The sequence below is a fragment of the Phaseolus vulgaris genome, chromosome 9 (assembly GCF_000499845.2).
Source record: "Phaseolus vulgaris cultivar G19833 chromosome 9, P. vulgaris v2.0, whole genome shotgun sequence".
In the NCBI taxonomy this organism is placed as follows: Eukaryota; Viridiplantae; Streptophyta; class Magnoliopsida; order Fabales; family Fabaceae; genus Phaseolus; species Phaseolus vulgaris.
The window spans coordinates 35627983-35646578 of record NC_023751.2 but is presented as its reverse complement, the minus strand read 5'-3'; the positions used below and the strand labels follow the sequence as shown (position 1 = coordinate 35646578).

General features: G+C 34.0%; 2 protein-coding genes across 2 annotated transcripts; one reads left to right on the top strand and one right to left on the bottom strand.

Annotated features, from left to right (window-relative positions):
• Window positions 1-3521: 3521 nt before the first annotated feature.
• On the top strand, window positions 3522-4340 carry LOC137822447 (uncharacterized). The gene is made up of 2 exons (XM_068627334.1): window positions 3522-3891; window positions 4150-4340. The coding sequence occupies exons 1-2, from the start codon at window positions 3522-3524 to the stop codon at window positions 4338-4340; spliced, it is 561 nt and encodes a 186-aa protein (XP_068483435.1).
• Window positions 4341-8651: 4311 nt separating this feature from the next.
• On the bottom strand, window positions 8652-17408 carry LOC137820152 (pumilio homolog 6, chloroplastic-like). The gene is made up of 10 exons (XM_068624012.1): window positions 17075-17408; window positions 15680-16380; window positions 14060-15387; window positions 13830-13971; window positions 13623-13730; window positions 13100-13312; window positions 12903-13013; window positions 11895-12089; window positions 10561-10729; window positions 8652-9094 (listed from the first exon to the last, which is right to left on the bottom strand). Exons 2-10 carry the CDS (start codon window positions 16316-16318, stop codon window positions 9072-9074), a joined length of 2928 nt encoding a protein of 975 aa, XP_068480113.1. The 5' UTR covers window positions 16319-16380; window positions 17075-17408; the 3' UTR covers window positions 8652-9071.
• Between the last annotated feature and the right edge of the window lie 1188 nt (window positions 17409-18596).

Here is an 18596-nt window from a genome sequence, read left to right as displayed (position 1 = left end):
AAATTTTTATTGTCAATTTATATAATTCATAATTATATAATATATAGATCTGTGTCCCCGTATCCTATATTTTAGAAATTTTACGTGTTTGTACTACATAAGTTATAATTATAAAAAAATTAATAAATATTTTTTGAGTAATATAATATAGTGTAATATATATAGTGTAATATAATATGTGTATTTTCTAAGTCTCATAATTTATATACTTTCATTCAAAATTTAGGACAAGTGTTTTTATTTAATAAAAACTAAACTATATTATTACCGGTACGATTGCTACACTGTTAAATTAACGAATATAATAGTCTTTTAAGTTTTCGTGTATAATAATTTTACTTCTATTAATTTTCTTATTTCTTACTATTTTAATTTTGGACATTTTCATAATCTTCATATAAATTTTTTATGGTTAATAAATTATATTGTTATTGTTTTGGTTATTAGAATTATAATTCGTAAGAAAATATGTACTATCCAATACACAAATCACGAAACAACAGTCAATAACAGTCAATATTCATTTATTATATTGAAAATTATGAAAAAATTAACCATATGTAAAGGTAGCATATCTCGAAATAAAAATGTTATTTTAACAATCTTATATGTTTTTAGTTATAATATGATTGTTAATATATGAACGCTAATATGAGAAAGCTAAAAGTAGATTTAAAAGTATGGAATAAAGAAATCTTCGGAGATGTGAATCTTGCTAGTAAGGAAGTGCAAAAGAGGATTGAAGTTTTATACGCACATGACGATGATTGTGGGTTAGCTGAGTCAGAAAGGGAGAAAAAGACTCTCTTTGCTGAACTTAACAAAACAAAGTTTAAGCAGGAGACAATTATGTTTCAGAAAGCTAGGCAAAAATGGTTAAAACAGGGGGACCTTAATACAAGTTTTTTTCATTTGAATGTTAAATGGAGAAGATCAAGGAATCAATTGCATGGGTTGTTTGTTAACGGTAACTGGTGTGAGGATAAGCAGGTGATCAAGGACAAGGTTCAAAAGTTCTTTAAAGACAGGTTTGCCAGGAATGATGCATGTCAGATTCGACTGGATAATTCTAGGTTTTGCTCCATTTCGGATTTAGATAATGATTTGTTGATTGGTGAGTTTTCTGAAGAAGAGATTAGGGTTGCGGTTTGGAGGTGTGACAACTCAAAGAGTTCTAGGCCTGATGGCTTCAATTTTGGTTTCTTAAAATTCTGTTGGGACATCATTAAGAAGGATGTGATGGCGGCAGTGAAGGATTTTGCGGTTAATGGTCGTTGGTCCAGAGGTACAAACGCTTCGTTCCTTTGTTTAATACCAAAAGTTGAAAACTCTCAGCAGCTCGGTGAGTTTAGACCCATTTCCTTATTTGGTTGCCTTTACAAGATCATTTCTAAAGCGCTTTCTATACGCTTGAAAAAGGTGATCAGTAAAATTATTGATGGCAGACAGTCGGCTTTTCTTGAAGGAAGGGGCTTGTTGGACAGTGTGCTAGTAGCTAATGAGTTGTTGGAAGAGTACAAAAGAAAGAGAAAAAGTTGTGTTTTCTTCAAAGTTGACTATGAGAAGGCGTACGACTCAGTTAGTTGGGAGTTTATTTATTATATGCTTTGGAGGATGAGTTTTTGTGATTTGTGGATTCGTTGGATAAATGGTTGTTTAGAATCAGCGTTTGTTTCAGTTCTGGTGAATGGTAGCCCAACTAAGTGTTGGGTTTAATAGTGCCAAAGTTCAAGAGGGAGGGTGAATTGACCTTTTAAAACTCTCTCGCAGAAACAGTGTTTAACACAGTTTACAGAAAATAAATCGATTTATGTGAAAATGAACAGATTTATTTCAGCACTGTTTTTGTTTGAAAAACGTTTATACAGCAAGGTTAATCACAAGATTATGCAGATAGATTTTCCAGATGCACACACACTGATATTAGAACGAAAACCAGTGAACCACAAAACAGCAAACTTCAATTTCAAGCAAGTGATTAAGGTTGAATTGATAGCATGCCAATAAATTGAGTAACCTTTACAATCAACCTGTTCCAGTGGCTTTTAACAAACTATGAGTGTTCTTCTTGATATCAAACAGTTTTGCAGAAATTAAGAAAAATGAATCGCAGAACAGTAAGCTTCAATTTTAAGCAATTGTTTAAGGTTCAATTTATAGCTTTGGCAATTTCTTGAGCAACCTATCACAGTCAATCTGTTCCAGTGGCTTTTAACAAATTTTATATGTTCTTATCAAATTCAAACAACTTTTTCAGAAATTAAGAACAGTATGAACAGAGCCCAGAAAGAACATATTTATTATTGATTGAACAGATTTATTTCTTTGTTGTTTTAACAATTATGCAGAAACTTAATTGCAGAGATTGAGAGAGAATGAACACAGGGCAGTTATACTGGTTCACTCAACTGAGCTACATCTAGTCTTCACCTAAAACCAAGGTGAAAATCACTATATCACAGTACAAACAAACACAATTCCCACTGTTCTTGAAACCTACAAGAACTTAGGTACTCTTGCTGAAAAAACCTATTTCAATTCACACACACTCTTCAAGAAAACCTATCAAGAAGAGTGTTCAACCAAACTATTACAAGAAATGAGAAGTGAAACGACTACACCTGATTGAGGATACAAAGATCTGCCTTAAACCAGTAGGCAAGATTGCTAGAACAGTAGCAGTACCTCACACCAAGCTTTTGGAACCAAACTAAGAACAAACACTTTGTGATTTTCGAAATCTTTGAAGAACAAATGCTAATCCTTTGTAAACTCTTAATTCTCTGCTGTCAAAACTTGTTTTTGCATATGTATGAACGATCGTTTAAACTCAGAAGCAAGTTTTCATTTTATAGAAAACCAACTTATAACAGAATTTTGAAAAACAGTTAAAGCTGTTATAAAATGAACAGATTGAAAATAAAATGAACAGATTTATTTTCAAAAGCAGTTAGAGAATTTGTTAAGTGAGGAGACTTAGTCAACCATTCTGGTGCTGAGATAAAACTGAAAATCGTTTAAGCTGACATGGCACCAGAGACAAAAGGAATCTATTCATTTACAGATGAACAGATTTATTTTTTCAAAACGAAGACAGAAAAGCTTAACTATTTAAACACAGTCGTTTTGAAAGGTAGAAGACTTAGTCAAAATACATGATGCACAAAATCTAATTTTCACAGGACTTAGCCAAGGAATCAGTGTAAAAATGAATCTGTTTATTTAGAAAAGAACAGATTTATTTTTATGCAGTAAACGTGTTTTTTGCAAAACATGTGAAAAATAGTTTAAGAAAACTTATGCTTGTTCTTGTCACATGACCAGTGGTTATGAGGTGAGTTACTCAGCAAAAAGCCCACTCTTAAACAACCTCTAAGCACTACCTAAGACACACTTAAAGCAAAGCACAATACATATGAAATGTACATAGAGGTCTTCATCAAACACAATCTTGAAGGGGCAGCAATCATCTTCAACACTAAGGAGTTCTTTCCTATGAGGGGCTGGCCGGGGTGTCAAGGATGGCCGAAGAAAAGAATCTGATTGACAGTTTGAAGATTGGCAGGGATAAAGTGAAGGTAAACATGTTACAGTACGCGGACGATACCTTGTTTTTCTGTGAAGCTAACACCAAAAGCATTTTCAATATTAAGGCGATTCTGCAATGCTTTGAGCTTGCCTTGGGGCTTAGGGTTAATTTTTTGAAAAGTAAAATTGGCGGAACAGGGCTGGATCAACTTTTGCTACAGCGTTTTGCAACTATCCTTAATTGCGACGTGATGGGTTCTCCTTTTGTTTACTTGGGTTTGCCTATTGGTGGGAATCACAAGCACGATGATTTTTGGAATGGGGTCATAGAAAAAGTTCAGGCTAAACTAAGCAGGTGGAAAGGTAAGTGCTTGTTGTTGGCGAGAGGATTTGTTTGATCAAGTCTGTTTTTTCTTTTATCCCGATATTCTTTATGTCCTTATTCAAATTGCCTTTCGGGGGTGGCAGATAAGTTGGTTAGGATCCAAATGAATTTTCTTTGGGGGTGGGGTTCTAAAGGAAGGAAGATCGCTTGGGCTTCTTGGGAAAAGGTTTGTAAGCCTCGCGAAGTTGGGGGGCTTGATATTATTGATTTAAAGTTTTTTAATCTGGCTTTGTTAGGTAAGTGGATATGGAGGTTGGATTCGAATAAGGGTGGTCTTTGGAAGGAGATTCTCATTTCTAAATATGGTGGGTGGAGAAGTTTGAGAGAGGAAGGAAAAAGTTGTAGGAGTTCCCTTTGGTGGAAAGACTTGAAAGTGGTGTGGGCTTCAGAGGGTTGGGGTAGAAGTTTTGAAGATGGGTTCAAATGAAAAGTTGGTGATGGGAAGGATATTTCTTTCTGGAAGGACAGTTGGCTAGGTAGTGATGCGCTGAAGAGAGTCTTTCCGAGACTGTTTTCTCTTTGTTTGGCCAAAGATGCAAAGGTGGTTGAGCTTGGGTCTTGGTCTGACGGTGTTTGGGTTTGACATTTAGCTTGGCGTAGACCTTTTTTTGATTGGGAGAAGCCTTTGGTGGATCAGTTGTGTCAAGCACTTCTTAAGGCTAGGCTGGCTCCGGGAGAGACGGATATGTGGGTTTGGAAGGCTGGGGGTCTTCAGACATTTTCATAACTCTGCCTATTTTCTTGTTAGGAGGGATTGTGAGGTGGATTTTTCTCCGATTTTCAGTAAGTTATGAAGTTGTAAAGCTGTACCGTCTGCTTTATTTACAGCTTGGAGGGTGTTGGAGAATAAGATTGCTACTAGGGTCAATCTGGAAAGGCGTGGGGTGTTGGTGGAAAGTTCTTTGTGTTGTCTGTGTGGGAAGGAGGAAGAGTCTCACCGCCATTTGTTTTTCGCTTGCTGTTTTGCTTGGCGGGTTTGGTGTTTTTGTTTTAAGTGGCTGGGAGTGTCATTTGTGTCTCACATTGATCCTTCGTCAAACTTTGCTCAGTTTAGGTTGAGCATGTTTCTGATTCATTTAGTGATGTATGAAGCACAATTTGGGTTGGGGTTGTGAGGGAAATCTGGAATCACAGGAACTCTATCATTTTCAATAGGAAGGGTGGCTGACGCGTCAGAAGTGTGTGCAATGGTGCAAGCAAAGGTGTGGTCTTGAACTTCTGCAAAATTTTGTTCTGCCTCGTTTTCCTTCTCTAGCTGGTACTTGAAACTTTTGAAATGTATAAGAATGGTTTCTTGACGTATGTTAGGTTTTTAGTAAGATTCATGCTTTGGTTTGGTTGATTTGGTAGCTTTAGTTTAAAAGTTGTTCATTGTATATTTTGTATAAGAGTTGAACCACCTCTGAAGTGATTCACATTTATTTAATTTTTATTGCTGATAAAAAAAACATATGTTTATATATTTTAATTATTGCATTCTTTTGCATTTGTGTCGTTAGGATTTTTTTTAAAAAGTTTTATTTTTTTTTAATTTTATCTCTGAAATCTATTTACTTAGATAATACGTGCTTCTTTTGCTAATTTGCTTCCTGTATTTAAATGTAATTTGAAAAAAATGTTTATATTCTCTTATTGGTTCACTTAGTACTGCTTTCATTATTTAACATATTTATACTGTCTCATGTCTCATTTATAAAGAATATCTTGCAACTTATGTAACAGAAACATTATTACGGACACTAATATGATACAGACACGGAGATATGTATAATTTTTAAAATGTAGGACACATGAACACGAATTTATATATTATATAATTATGAATTATATAAATTGACAATAAAATTTATATGCACAAGTATGTTCCAGATTACTTTTTGGAGTAAAAAGATATTTTTCATGACTGGTTCAAAAAGATTTGTTTCTTATTTTTATAATCATAATAAAAATTTATATAATAAGTTTGAGTTTTTAGAAAATTAATGTATTTTTTCTTTTTAAAATTGTGTTAGAACCATGTTAGGATTGTCAGAAATCCAACAAATATTTTTTAAATTAGACACTTCACGGATACGTGTACTACAAGTGTCATATGAGTGTCGGTGTCTGATACATGTATCCGACACCGACACACCATTTAAGAGGAGTGTCTAAGCTTCATAGTCCGCAACACAAATTAATAATTTTCTTTCTATACATAATCATAGCACAAATATGAAGTACCAAGACCCACAATGTTTCCAAGATGTACATTATAATTTATAACTTTGTTCATGTGAATAGTTAAATAAACCATTTATTTACTATTTCGGTTATCATTTTCATTGAAAATTACTTCTTAAACAACTTTTTAACTTATAAAAGCGCATTAAACTACAAAACAACATTAAGAAGATATCTAACTGATTGTATAACATAAACTATGAAGTAATAAACACATTAATAGGATTTATTATAAGTGTGCAATAACCTAACATTATAATGACCTCATTTATCAAATATCATTATATAATGTCTTCTCATAAACAATAAAATCTCATTGTATAACTACTATATTCTATACATCTTGGTTAGAACTAAAAGAAAAACTCAACGGTCATAAAGTTATCCTCATCAACGACCTCGATCACATGTAGTATCATGTCAAGCTTAAAATTTGTCTTGAGTTTTAGTAGGAAGAGGTAAAAGGGGCAAGTACGCATAATTGATAAGGCATAACCATCCTACTCAGTCTCCTGGCCTAGTATTATAAAAATGCAAGAATACCTAAGGTTTCATCCTCAACTCTAAAGCCGAACAGAACAATCGAAAAGCCTGCAATAACGCCCAACTATTCAGATTCAATTGTGTAGGCGCGAGGTTAAAAACTCTTAGCACACCCATAAAGAACTTGTCCAATGAGAATTAAACATGAATGTTCGTTATTAGAGAGGAATAAAAGAAAATAAAATCCTTGAATGAACCCTCCTATACTAACACATGATGTCGAAGGACTTGCCTTTTTTCAATGATATAGTGACATCTGACACATTGTCCTCTAGTATATCAATATTAGCGACGAAGAACTGGAGCATGGACAACCACCAATACTTCGAGAAGTATTCTTAGACACGACTGTCCACCCATCCTTAGTCGACTTCGTGGGCATGGTTCTTTTCCGATTTCGTGCCTTCGACTATGAAGCTCGCTTGGGACCCTCATTCTTGGATCTGACAGTTCCTCTATTACATACCTCATGACTAATATGAGAAGACACGATAGTGTTCTTGGAGTCACTAGAATCAAAGCTAGACAAATTCACAAAATGGTTTTGCACTCCCTCGTCGACACCACTTGACGCACTTAAAAACAAACTATTAGAGAGATAGGAAGTCATGGTTACCTATCAAAAGACTCTTCGACCGACACACACGCAGACAAAATTATAGAAAAATAAGGTGGGCTATGGAACTCACACCCCACGTTATTTATAGTAATAGAAAAAACTCAAATACGAACAGTCACATTAACCTCAACCGTCATACCACTTCACCATCAATGGTCTAGATTGCATGACCTTTCACATCCTAGAACATGTCATATCTAATAGTTGTAACTTGTAACCTTTTAGATCCTTCGCAAGTCATCTCTGCTCGAGCCTATAGGACTAGTATACCTATCGGATTCGACTACATGTCAACACGACAACAAAAGGAAATGAAATTTTCTTTCATCACGGGCAAATTCTCACAGCATACTTGACCTATCTTGGTCTAGACTCTTTGCTTTTCAACTCGAGCTTGGAAAATTAATGTACTAGAAGATTCCGAGATACAAAGATCATACTCGCCATCTAACATCTCGGCGGACGACTTGTCTAGGATTAATGATTGAAGTGTAATTAATAAAGGATGTAAAGTAAACAACTCCCATAATCATGACTATAGGCAATTGGACCTATATGGACCTAACTTAATCATCCATATAAGTAGAAATCCAATACAATCACTATAAATAGGTAAACACTCCAAGGGTAATGGGTAGTGAATTTCTCACCTTTTACTTATTCTTACACATCGTTATATTTGAATTTAAATTGACTTTAAGCATCGGAGTTAAATCAAATCACAAGTATTTTCGTTATAGGAGAAATCGAGACGCTGAGATATAGAAGGAGAGACGACGCACACGTAAGGGACATCCGATTACAAGGAACATGTTTTCTCTTTCAACTATTTGTCAAGTGAACTTTAAACTCTGAATGAAATTCGTGGTCGGGCAATAGTTATTTCTAAACCAAAGGCAACATGAACTCCTGCTGCCATCGAGATCCTAAACATAATTATAAACAAAAATCACGAACACAAGTTGTTATGACAGGCAAAAATATAATCACTATCTTGTTCCTCGTCCTACAAGATGGATGCAGAATAAATATATTGACAGTAAAGAAGTAGGACCAATGCTTGAAATGAGAAATTCTATAATACCAACAAATTACATCTTTCGGAAAAAAATAAACATATTTAAATAAAGTATAAATCAAATTCAGTAGGTAAAGTTAATTTGACATTATTATTGATTTACCTTATAAAGGTAAACTGAATGTATGATACAAACCACCTTTTTTTCATGTAACCAAATCAAATTTTTATTGAATCCATAGAAGAGTTTTAAGTTTAGCCGATAAATGATTAAAAGATTCATCGGCTGAGCAAGGAATCTGGTGTCAGATAAGTATATTCTACAACCAGAGTGGTTAAAGAAAAGGCAACCAATTTAATCATTCTCAACTAAAACATGCATCACAAGGATCAGGTGCACTTATTCAGTTCTACAATTCTAGAATACCTGTATCTCAAGAAAACCACACACTAAGCACCGAAGACACAGTTACTTATACATCAGGAAGGGAAGGGTTTCCTTCCAAATAATTATATCCAAATAACATTTTGAAGCAATTATTTTGAATGGCATAATTACACAGTCTAAAAGTATAGTTGTATATACTAATGTTGCGGCCATAAATGTAGAAGCTATCTCAAGGAGCAGGCATGCAGTCAGGAGTAAAAACAACAGGAACCTATCAATGTCTCAGCCATTTCCTGTGATCAAAAGAACATATGTTGAAGCTGTGGGTTTTGAACGTCACAGTCGCATTGCTTCTTCTATCTTCTAATCACGAGCCAGGTGTTTGATTCTCTGTCAGCAAAAAATATAGGATAAGAATGCATACAAGGAAAAAAAATAAGTATGGGTAGTCATCATGATCCAGGCACTGGGTAATTTCTTCATTTAATACTTTATTTTATTTCTCGAGAGAGGGTTTATGCATTTGGACACCAAACAATGACTTGTTTGCTGAATTGACTTGTTATTATCCATTCAAGAAATTAATACTACAATTTATAAAAAAAAGGAAAAGGCAATACGGATGACAGGAAACCTATTTGTTCCATATTGATTTCTAAGCTGTGCTTGGTTAAGTAGGTGGACAGTGAGGTGAAGGAAAACAGAGAACGAGAATGAAAATGATTTTTAATAAGTTTTAAGAAAAAATTGCTTCCTTAGAATTTGAGTTTGCATCTAACTACAAGTTAGCTCACTAGATAGGAGTTGCCATACATACATGCACTATTTTGGTCATAGTTAATATGAGATTTTTAATACACCTACCTAGCTCTCGTCATGGATAGACCATTCCCGAGTTGATTACCTGATAAGCTCACTAAATAGACTTCAATAACAGCTTAGAACATTCTGGTATCGAATGGCCTCATAAACTCAACCATGAGGCATTGGAGATATCTGCAACCGCTAAATAGACCTCCGCTTTTTTTATCCATGATAATATGTTTGTTCCTAGGAGATAAAGGAACAGATGGAATAATGCTAAAAGGATGAATTTCAGATTTTCTCATATCTATAGAGAAGGCAATAGGTGTGCTGATAGTTTGGCTAACTATGGTATAAGAGGTGTTGATTTTATTAGGTGGGAAGGAATTCCCCCTAGTATTTCTTATGATTATTGTAGAGATAGATTTAGGCTTCCATATTTTAGGTTTTCCAGTGGGTTTTGGTTGGGTGCACCCCCCTTGTGTATTTCTTTTCTTTTATACATGGTACCAGGAATGCTTAAAAATACAGCCTATAGAGCTAACCTAGTTAGGATTGTAGCCTATACAGTGATGCTTTAGTATTCTTATTTTCATTTTAAAAAATGTTATTTTTTATCCGTGCTATAAAATTAATTCTACACAATAGTCTCCATTTCATTGCGTAATTCAGACACAGAATCACAGCTTCAATCAAATGTCTCTTTTTTATCTTAATAACTAATACAATATTTGCAAAATTTCATTTGGCTGAAAGGTAAATTGACAAAGTTAAAACAAAAAGAAGGAATAAGAATCTTACTTTCCATACTTTTCTTAACACTTAATGTGGTTAACTATTTTGTCCATACCATTGATTACATGGTATAGGCACATAGTTTGCATACCAATAGAAGATGAGACCATGGACCACGACTTGATCTAATGTCAAAAATCACGAATTTTTACCATGAATACCCAAGCTATTCAATTATATGACAGTAATTCAAAACGTGTTCCACCAAAGAGAACTAGAATTTCTATATTGCCAATCAAAGAACTAGAAGTACACACCTCCAAATTGATGTTCCAACCGAGCCACAATGTGTTTTCCGTAAGTGTATTTCTTCAAAGCATGAGCATGAATTCTTACTTGAGAAAGTAACATTGCTTGCTGTTTTTCAGAACAGATATCAATGACCTTCTGGACCACATAATTAGCAAATTGATCTTTCATCATTATCTACAATGAAAACCAAAATACAATATTGTAAGTGTACATACCCCAAAGGTGTATGCATTAATTGCAACAGGATCCAATTAGCTGGTAACTTAGCACTGTTCATGCTAGAAGTAAGCAAAAAATTAAACATTTGTAATGATTTAATATTTTGAGGAGATTGACATCAAATATGAAAGATAAATGTAGAATTAATGATTGTTTGGCAACTTTGAAAAACATATATCTAGGTAACAAGGCTAGTCTTTAGACTAGAGTGTTTGGTTTTCAAAACGTATTGGACTACGCACACTAACATTAGAGAACAAAAGACAATTCAACCAACACTGCAATAGATTAGCCATAGTTGAAAATTAAGAGACAGTTTCAGCTCCCATCTGATATAAGATTTTGGGTGAATTTGTTTGTCTTTAATACTTTGTAGTAGAGCCGCAAACCAGCCTTGAAAATTGACTTTGGGCCCCCAATATGTTTCAGCAGTATGTGCTGACCTAGTAGAGACAGCAATTTCAGACCAATGACCTCTTGAGGGCACTTGGAAGAGATTATTTGACCTTGTTAAAGTAGCTTCTGTTCTGACCTTCCTATAAGCTCTTTTTATTTTGTTGGAGATCATATCTTATCATTTACATGTAAATAGGGAAACCCCTGATATATTGTATAGATATTATTTAGGGATTCTCCTTGGCTGTAGCCTTAATCATTGATAATACACAATATCAGTAAATCATATAAGGTATCAGTGGTTAGGTTTACTATCACAAGCTGAATATTGTGCCATGGCAGCTACGGAGATACTAAGGACACTAACCTTATTTGTGACAATCAAGTTGATCTTCACATTGAATCAAATATGGTTTTCCATGACTGTTTGTGAGAGAGAAAGTGCTCTACGGGCATTTATAAAAGTATAATTCCGTGTGAACAATATATGAACATTTTACAACCAGAAAATGTGGCTTTCCTTCCATGAAAGACCCTAAAAGCATCAAACAGTCTTCCCAAAACTAAATTTATTGTTAAAACATATTTCAAAGCTTGTGGAGAATCTCCTTCAACGTCAAACTAAACAAATATGCTGGTGAGTGAAGCCTTTTTCAAGAATGGAACAACTAGATACTCTTAATAACAATTAATGCATAATTTTCCTTCCTAAGTTTAAACTTACCAATAAATTATCACTTTGTTCACCATGCCCAAATATCTCTGCAATTAGCATCTCCCGTTCAATGGCATCACCATACTCCAAACATTTCTCTACAACATTTGAAGCAAACTTATGCTGGCTTAATTCAACAATATGTCCTGACAACTTGCTGATAATTTGGCTCCTTTCTTGAGGCTTTCCTCTCTCCAAGACATGCTGTGATGACATAAAGCACCAAAACATAAGAAATTAAGAAAAATTGACATATAAAAGGGAAGCAAAACATGAACACAAAAACTGAGTGCAAAGCAAAGTAACTAACACTAACAATGTGAACCTCAAAATTTATCAACCTCAATCATGAATACATTACTACTTTTTTACAAGGGATATTAATGCTGATCTCCCTTGAGGTTACTGTTAATTACACTTGCACCCTTTTTTTTTAGGAAAATAACATCAACCTCCCTTTTCCCTTGCTTTATTATTTTCAAGGTTATTGTGTATACCTGTGTATGTTCTGAACATAAAAATATGGGAGGTATGTGAAAAGAACATTTTTTCAATTAAATATATTCTAAGAATAATTAGCACAAATCTAGTAGGGTCAATGTAATTAGCCCTTTTTGTAATGGGAAACTCACTGAGAGAATGCACTCTTCAATTATAGAAGTCAAAAAAAAAAAATTCCAACAAGAAAGCATATGGAAATCGAATGATTAAATTTGGGAACAGAGATCTAGGGAATAGGTTTGGGAAAACAGAAAATTTAAGAGGGATTAGAAATAAAAGTAAACGGAAAGTGGAACAAAAAGGGAGTAAAAGAAATAGAGAGTGAAATATCAATGTAGCACTTGCTGAGACTGTTAAAGATTTATTCAGCCAGTGTGCAGATTCTGTAATTTACAATTGTGTACTGATAAAAGGACATCACATTCTAACTTGTCACAGTTTCTTTTTACTATGAACCATAAACATCTGAACCTAAAAAATTAAATTATCGTTTAGGAGAGAATAGTGACCAAGTACCTGTGTAACATAATTACCATACTGGTCCTGAGCAAGATCATAAACTGACTCCAAGATTTCATCCACAATAAACTGACATCGAGTCTCGTCTGTGCAATGTTCTAGGACTCTCTACGAGAAATATAATCATACGATTAAATTCATGAGCAAACAAAAACAACTTTCTTTTAGGAAGAAAGGGAATGAAATAATTTTACCTGTATGACTCGGCATCCATAGGGATGCATTGATAGAATAGCAACTTGACCACAAAATGCAGATAGTATAAAACTAATTTTTTTGGTTGGAATCGATTCAATGCACTTTTGAATTACATGGTTACCGTTTTGGTCACGAACACATCTCATAACATTTCCATCTAGCTCATGAACAAGCTGAGCTTTCTGTTCAAGCTCAATAACCTCAAGTGCCTGCATGGACATAAAATATAAATAATATATTTTCTATACAGTAACAGATATCCCATTTTGAGAACATAATTTGTTAAATCCCCAACCCCAATGCCTAACTATGATATTCATATGCCCAAAGAATTAATACATGTCAACTACAAATGTTAATGCTATGATTCAATGACAGAAACAAAGTCAGAGAGAGAAAATCCATAATCAAAACTTCCACACAGATTTCAATACTTGTGGCCTGTCAAACATGCCAATGAAATAAATGTATACTAATGTCCAAAGTTATGTTAATTATCATAAATTATAGATTATATACCTTCTGGATTACACGACAGCCATACATCTGCAGACTTAGAGGTAGTATCTGGCCAACCAGTCGATCTGCAAGTTCCCTCCTCTGCTCAGGGCTTCCATACTCAAAAAACTAAGAACATGCAAAGGGAAAAGTTAGACCAGAATACATTCCAACTATTCATAAAAACTCTTAATGTTAATGATAATATACATCACTTCAAAAACAAACCTTCTGTATTACGTAGTTGCCAAATACATCAGTCATTAATTTAGAAGCATGTGGAAGAACCTCCTTAAACACCAATGTCTTCTCTTCAACACTGCAACTTTCCAACTTCTGCTGGATAAATCGACTTCCATGTTGATCAGAGCTGGAGTTAAAAACCACAGCAAAAAAATTATCAAAGCCATAAAACTGATCAATTAGACAGGCGGAAAGACAGCTAAAAGGTTACTTGCCTAAATTCAACAATATGTCCAATAATATCAGATAGCTCAAATCTCCGACCTTTGCCAGATTTTAAGTCTTCAAGAAAATTAACAATTTTGGGGTCATGACCACTGTCAAATGACCTCTGACCTTGCCATCCAGATATTATGCCTCCATTTCTACCAGAAGCTGGGGAAAGTTTTATTTCATTATTACCACCTAGAAGCCCGGGACTTCCTTCTGGGTATCCTGATAAAACTGGGCTAGGATGTGGTGAACTTGGATACTGCATTAAAATACCCATGTTTGGCATGTGTCCAAAATAACTAGGAATCACTAATCCGCCTCTTCTGGAGTTCATATTAGTAGCAGATCTCTGATCAGGTATTTTTTTATCATCCAAATAAGTACCAGTACTGGGCCTTTTCTGTGAATCATAAGGGCTAATTTGGTTAACACCACTTGCTCTAGGTGCCAGTGGATCAAAATGACCAGAAATACCATATCCCTCCACAAAAGGCTGCTGATGATATTGCATGTACATGGGATCACCAAAAGAAGGCGGCAGAGGAAATCCAAATTGCCCAAGGTACTTGTTTGCCTGTACCATTTCAGTTCCATGTGAAATGTTTCCCCCAGTTGAAACCCCAGGTGTTAGTGGAGTATAACTAGAACTAGTAGCTCCATCAACAACAAATGGTACAGCACCATGAGGAGGGTATGCAGTAACATATGGAGGAAAAACTGTGGGATTTACAGTGTATCCACTAACATACTGTGGAGTATACATACCTGAGGCCTGCATATTTGTGTAAAATGGATTTGCTGAGTTCATATAAGCAGCTGCTGTGGCATATAGGGGAGGTGTAAACCCAGACGACTGCAGTAGTGGCTGGACATTGGAGAACTTGCTTGAATTAAAAGGAAACTGTTCCCTACCAACATACATAGAATTTACATTTTGAGAATTGACACTAGGTATATCAGATGCATTGTTTTGTTGCTGACTTTGCATCAAATTGTTCTGGAAGCTTGTCTTTTCGTAACTCAGACTTTCTGAGTGTGATAGATTAGATACACCAAGAGCCTTTAGTTGAGATGCAACAGTTGCAATGTCTAAGTGACTAACACCAATGCTGCCAGTGGATTCAAGAGATGATGAGCTTGCAACTGGGGCATGGGTATCAACAATTGATGAGACCCTTCCTATAGTAGGTTTAGCAGCCTCTACTGTAGTAATAGGGGGATCATGAGAAGAACTAGAACCGACTTCTAAGTCTATTGGTTTATCCACCAGTCCGTGACTTTCGGAATGAGACTTATTATATACAGGTGACATGGTGCGAGGAAAATCCTCCTGAAAGTTTGAGTATTGCACAACAAAAATATGATTCACACTCATAAATTTATACACAAGGAGGCAACAAAGTCAAATACTTTACAACTACAAAAAAAATCAGAAAAGAAAAATACCATAACTGTGGGATTAATACCCAGTGCTATAAGCACAAGGCAAAAATAAACTAGAGAAAATAAATGGAGGGAAAATATGATAAACATACTATTGGTTTGAAAGAAAATTAAGGGACTTAAATATGTATTAATACAAGCAGAAAATTGAATGGATTTTACAAAATCAGTATAATCACCTGAATTAAATCAACCACGTTTTTAGGTTGAGATGCCAATGAAGCTGCATCAGGTCTACGCCATACTCCGCTTGCCTTAATTAATTCGTCATCATATGTCTGTTGGTGTGATTCGTCTTCCAACTCCTCCTTGTGTGTGGAAAGAGTCCTTTGAGGCAAAGGTAGAGAACTTTTATCACTATCATCTGCAGCAGACATTCTCCAATTATTTCTAAAACTCCCAATATGACGTCCTAGATGGCGATTTTCCCAGGATGCAAGTGGGGGAGGAAGTCTAGGGTTTAGGTTGACATTGGAACTGTAATATGCCAAATAAGCTGGATCAGCTCGCAATTGTTTTTCAGACTCGCAATTTTGCATCGTACTGCTTAGAGCTGCAAAGCTTGCATTCTGGGTGATGATCTGCTGGGGTAAGAGGTTTTCTATGGCCAAAAATGAGCCTTCCATGCTGGGAGGTGCACTGCCACTGCGATTTGGTGTTACATCCTTTCTCCCACTGTGGAACCTATGGCCCTTCAAAAGTATACCCAAATCCTCTGTCGCCATGTTATGAGATGTTGAACCGAAAGCTGTAGCTTCCTTATGCGAGGGCCATTTACCCCCAGCTTCGGAGATTCTAATTGGACTCTCAGTTGCCATACTACTGGAAGATTAGCTGTCCCCTTCTTTTGTAGTGAAAACTACAAATATCACATTGCATCCTAAAGACCACCCAAAATCAGCAAATCTAAAATCTCTTATCAAGAAATACATCATAACAGTAATACAAAATTACACCACAAAAGTAAAACAAGTTAGTAAAATAAACAATAAATCCATCCAATTAATACAACTAGTAGTAAAAAAAGCCAATTACCCAAACCCTTCACACAAATTTCCAGGAGCATTGAGTAAAAACTCAATTTCACCAGGCAACACCACGTATCAATTAATTAACACAAACCAAATTACAACCACGTCCCGCTGCTTAAATGCATGACATCACCCTGAAAAACAGGAACTCCAACTATGATCCCAGTCATCCATCCCTCCATGCACAGCATCAAACATTTAATGAAACCATAAATTACACAAACATTCAACAAAAAACATCAAAAGCACCCCATCCCTCCACATTCAATTGAAAAAGAAAAGTAAAAAACAAACAAGCTACCCAACACACAAGCTCGTCTTCTGGTCAAAGAAACACGTATATTACGATACTCCCCGTCGTTGACCAAACAAGCACACAACAATCCCGCACAAAGCTCCCCAACCTACCACGATTATCATCACCATAACACGAAAACAAGAACAATTTCATGCAACACAGAAATACAGAGAGCAACGTGGAAATCAAAACAGAGAAAGTAGTTGAAGATATAACAGAGGGAGAGAAAGAGAGAGAAGGAGAACCTGAGGTGGTGAAGATTCACTGTTTGAAAACCCTAGATTGATTGCAGAGGCAGAGATAGATATTGATGGGTTTGAGGTTTGGGTTGTAACGTAAGAGTGCAATGAGGAAGAGGAGCAGAGGATTTTTTTACTTGTTTTGAATTTAAATATAAATAAAAAAGAAGAAACAAAAGCTCTGTTTGGATGTTTTTTTTTGCTGCTAATGAATAATAGGAAAGAAAAGCGCTTTTCTCCATTTGGTCTCTATCTTGAGAGGCAGAATGGGACAAACATGGAAACTAAACTCCTTCATAATAACACTACTATGTGTCATTATTGTTTCAATCCAAACAATAAATAAAGTTTATTCAGTTTCAAGTATAATAATAGTATTAATGACAAAAAGATTATGTTATTTTGTTATTCATAATATGGTATGTGTATTGTATCAAAACATGTTATCTAATTTTATGCATATTTGATTTATTAAGAAATATAATTTTTATTTTATGATTATAAAATTAATTTAAATTTTTACACGTCAATTTAATATTGTTTAATAATATTTAAATTGACATTCAAAATTTATTATATTTAATAATATACATAATTAAATCAGTCTTTTAAAATGTAAGATTAATGTTAATATATTAAATTAAATTGGATTGGATGAAACGAAAGGATAGAGTAGAGTATTGTTTTAACTTATATTTTAACATATAAAAAAAAGAAAAGAATGAGTGAAATAAGAGAAATTAAAGAATGAATGACAACAAAATTTCAAAATTTAGATGACATCCTATTTTGTATTTTTTTTTAATAATATTTTTTTTATGTGATGATAAATGATTATTGTTATTTGACGTATCAGTCGCTAAGATGTCAAGTAACATAGCCTAACCTAAAAACTTTAAAAAAAAAAAAGATTCTATTTATGCATTTTACTAAAACTATTATACAACATTAATCTTATAAAATATTATCTCTATATTTTTTAACACCCAAATACATTTGTTAGTTGCAAAATGATTCAATTGAATAATAAAAACAATTAGTATTATACAAATTAAAATTCTTTTGTAAAATATAAATCCAATGTTAATAATATATAAAAAGTAATTAACTAATTTTATATTTTATTTTAAAATATTATATTTAATAATATTTAATTTAATTTTAAAATATTTATATTAATTTTATATTTTTAATTAACCTTAAAATTTGCATGTTATTAAATATAATAAATTTGAATACATCTCACTAAAAATGCATTTTAATAATACTTGATTTGACATATTTATATTTATTATATACTTATGCACTATTCCCATTTTACAATATTATAGTACTGCATATATTTTATTGTTTAACATAGTATATATATATATATATATTTTTAAATAAAAACCTTCATATTAATATTAAACATGATTATGCAACTTATCAGACTAACACCTCAAATAACAATAATCATATCTTATTACATGATGAAATTTTTTTATTTAAATTAAAATTAATTTTTTAACAAAGGAATAATGTAATA

What these genes read in the sequence shown, in the direction of transcription:
- LOC137822447 (XM_068627334.1), top strand. Translation starts at nt 3,522, where the DNA reads ATGGCCGAAGAAAAGAATCTGATTGACAGTTTGAAGATTGGCAGGGAT. An exon ending in TAAACTAAGCAGGTGGAAAG is followed by an intron (nt 3,892 to 4,149) that starts GTAAGTGCTTGT and finishes TGGCTTTGTTAG; the next exon opens with GTAAGTGGATATGGAGGTTG.
- LOC137820152 (XM_068624012.1), bottom strand. Translation starts at nt 16,318, where the DNA reads ATGGCAACTGAGAGTCCAATTAGAATCTCCGAAGCTGGGGGTAAATGG. An exon ending in GGACATATTGTTGAATTTAG is followed by an intron (nt 13,972 to 14,059) that starts GCAAGTAACCTT and finishes TTTTAACTCCAG; the next exon opens with CTCTGATCAACATGGAAGTC. An exon ending in GCTGTCGTGTAATCCAGAAG is followed by an intron (nt 13,313 to 13,622) that starts GTATATAATCTA and finishes ATGTCCATGCAG; the next exon opens with GCACTTGAGGTTATTGAGCT.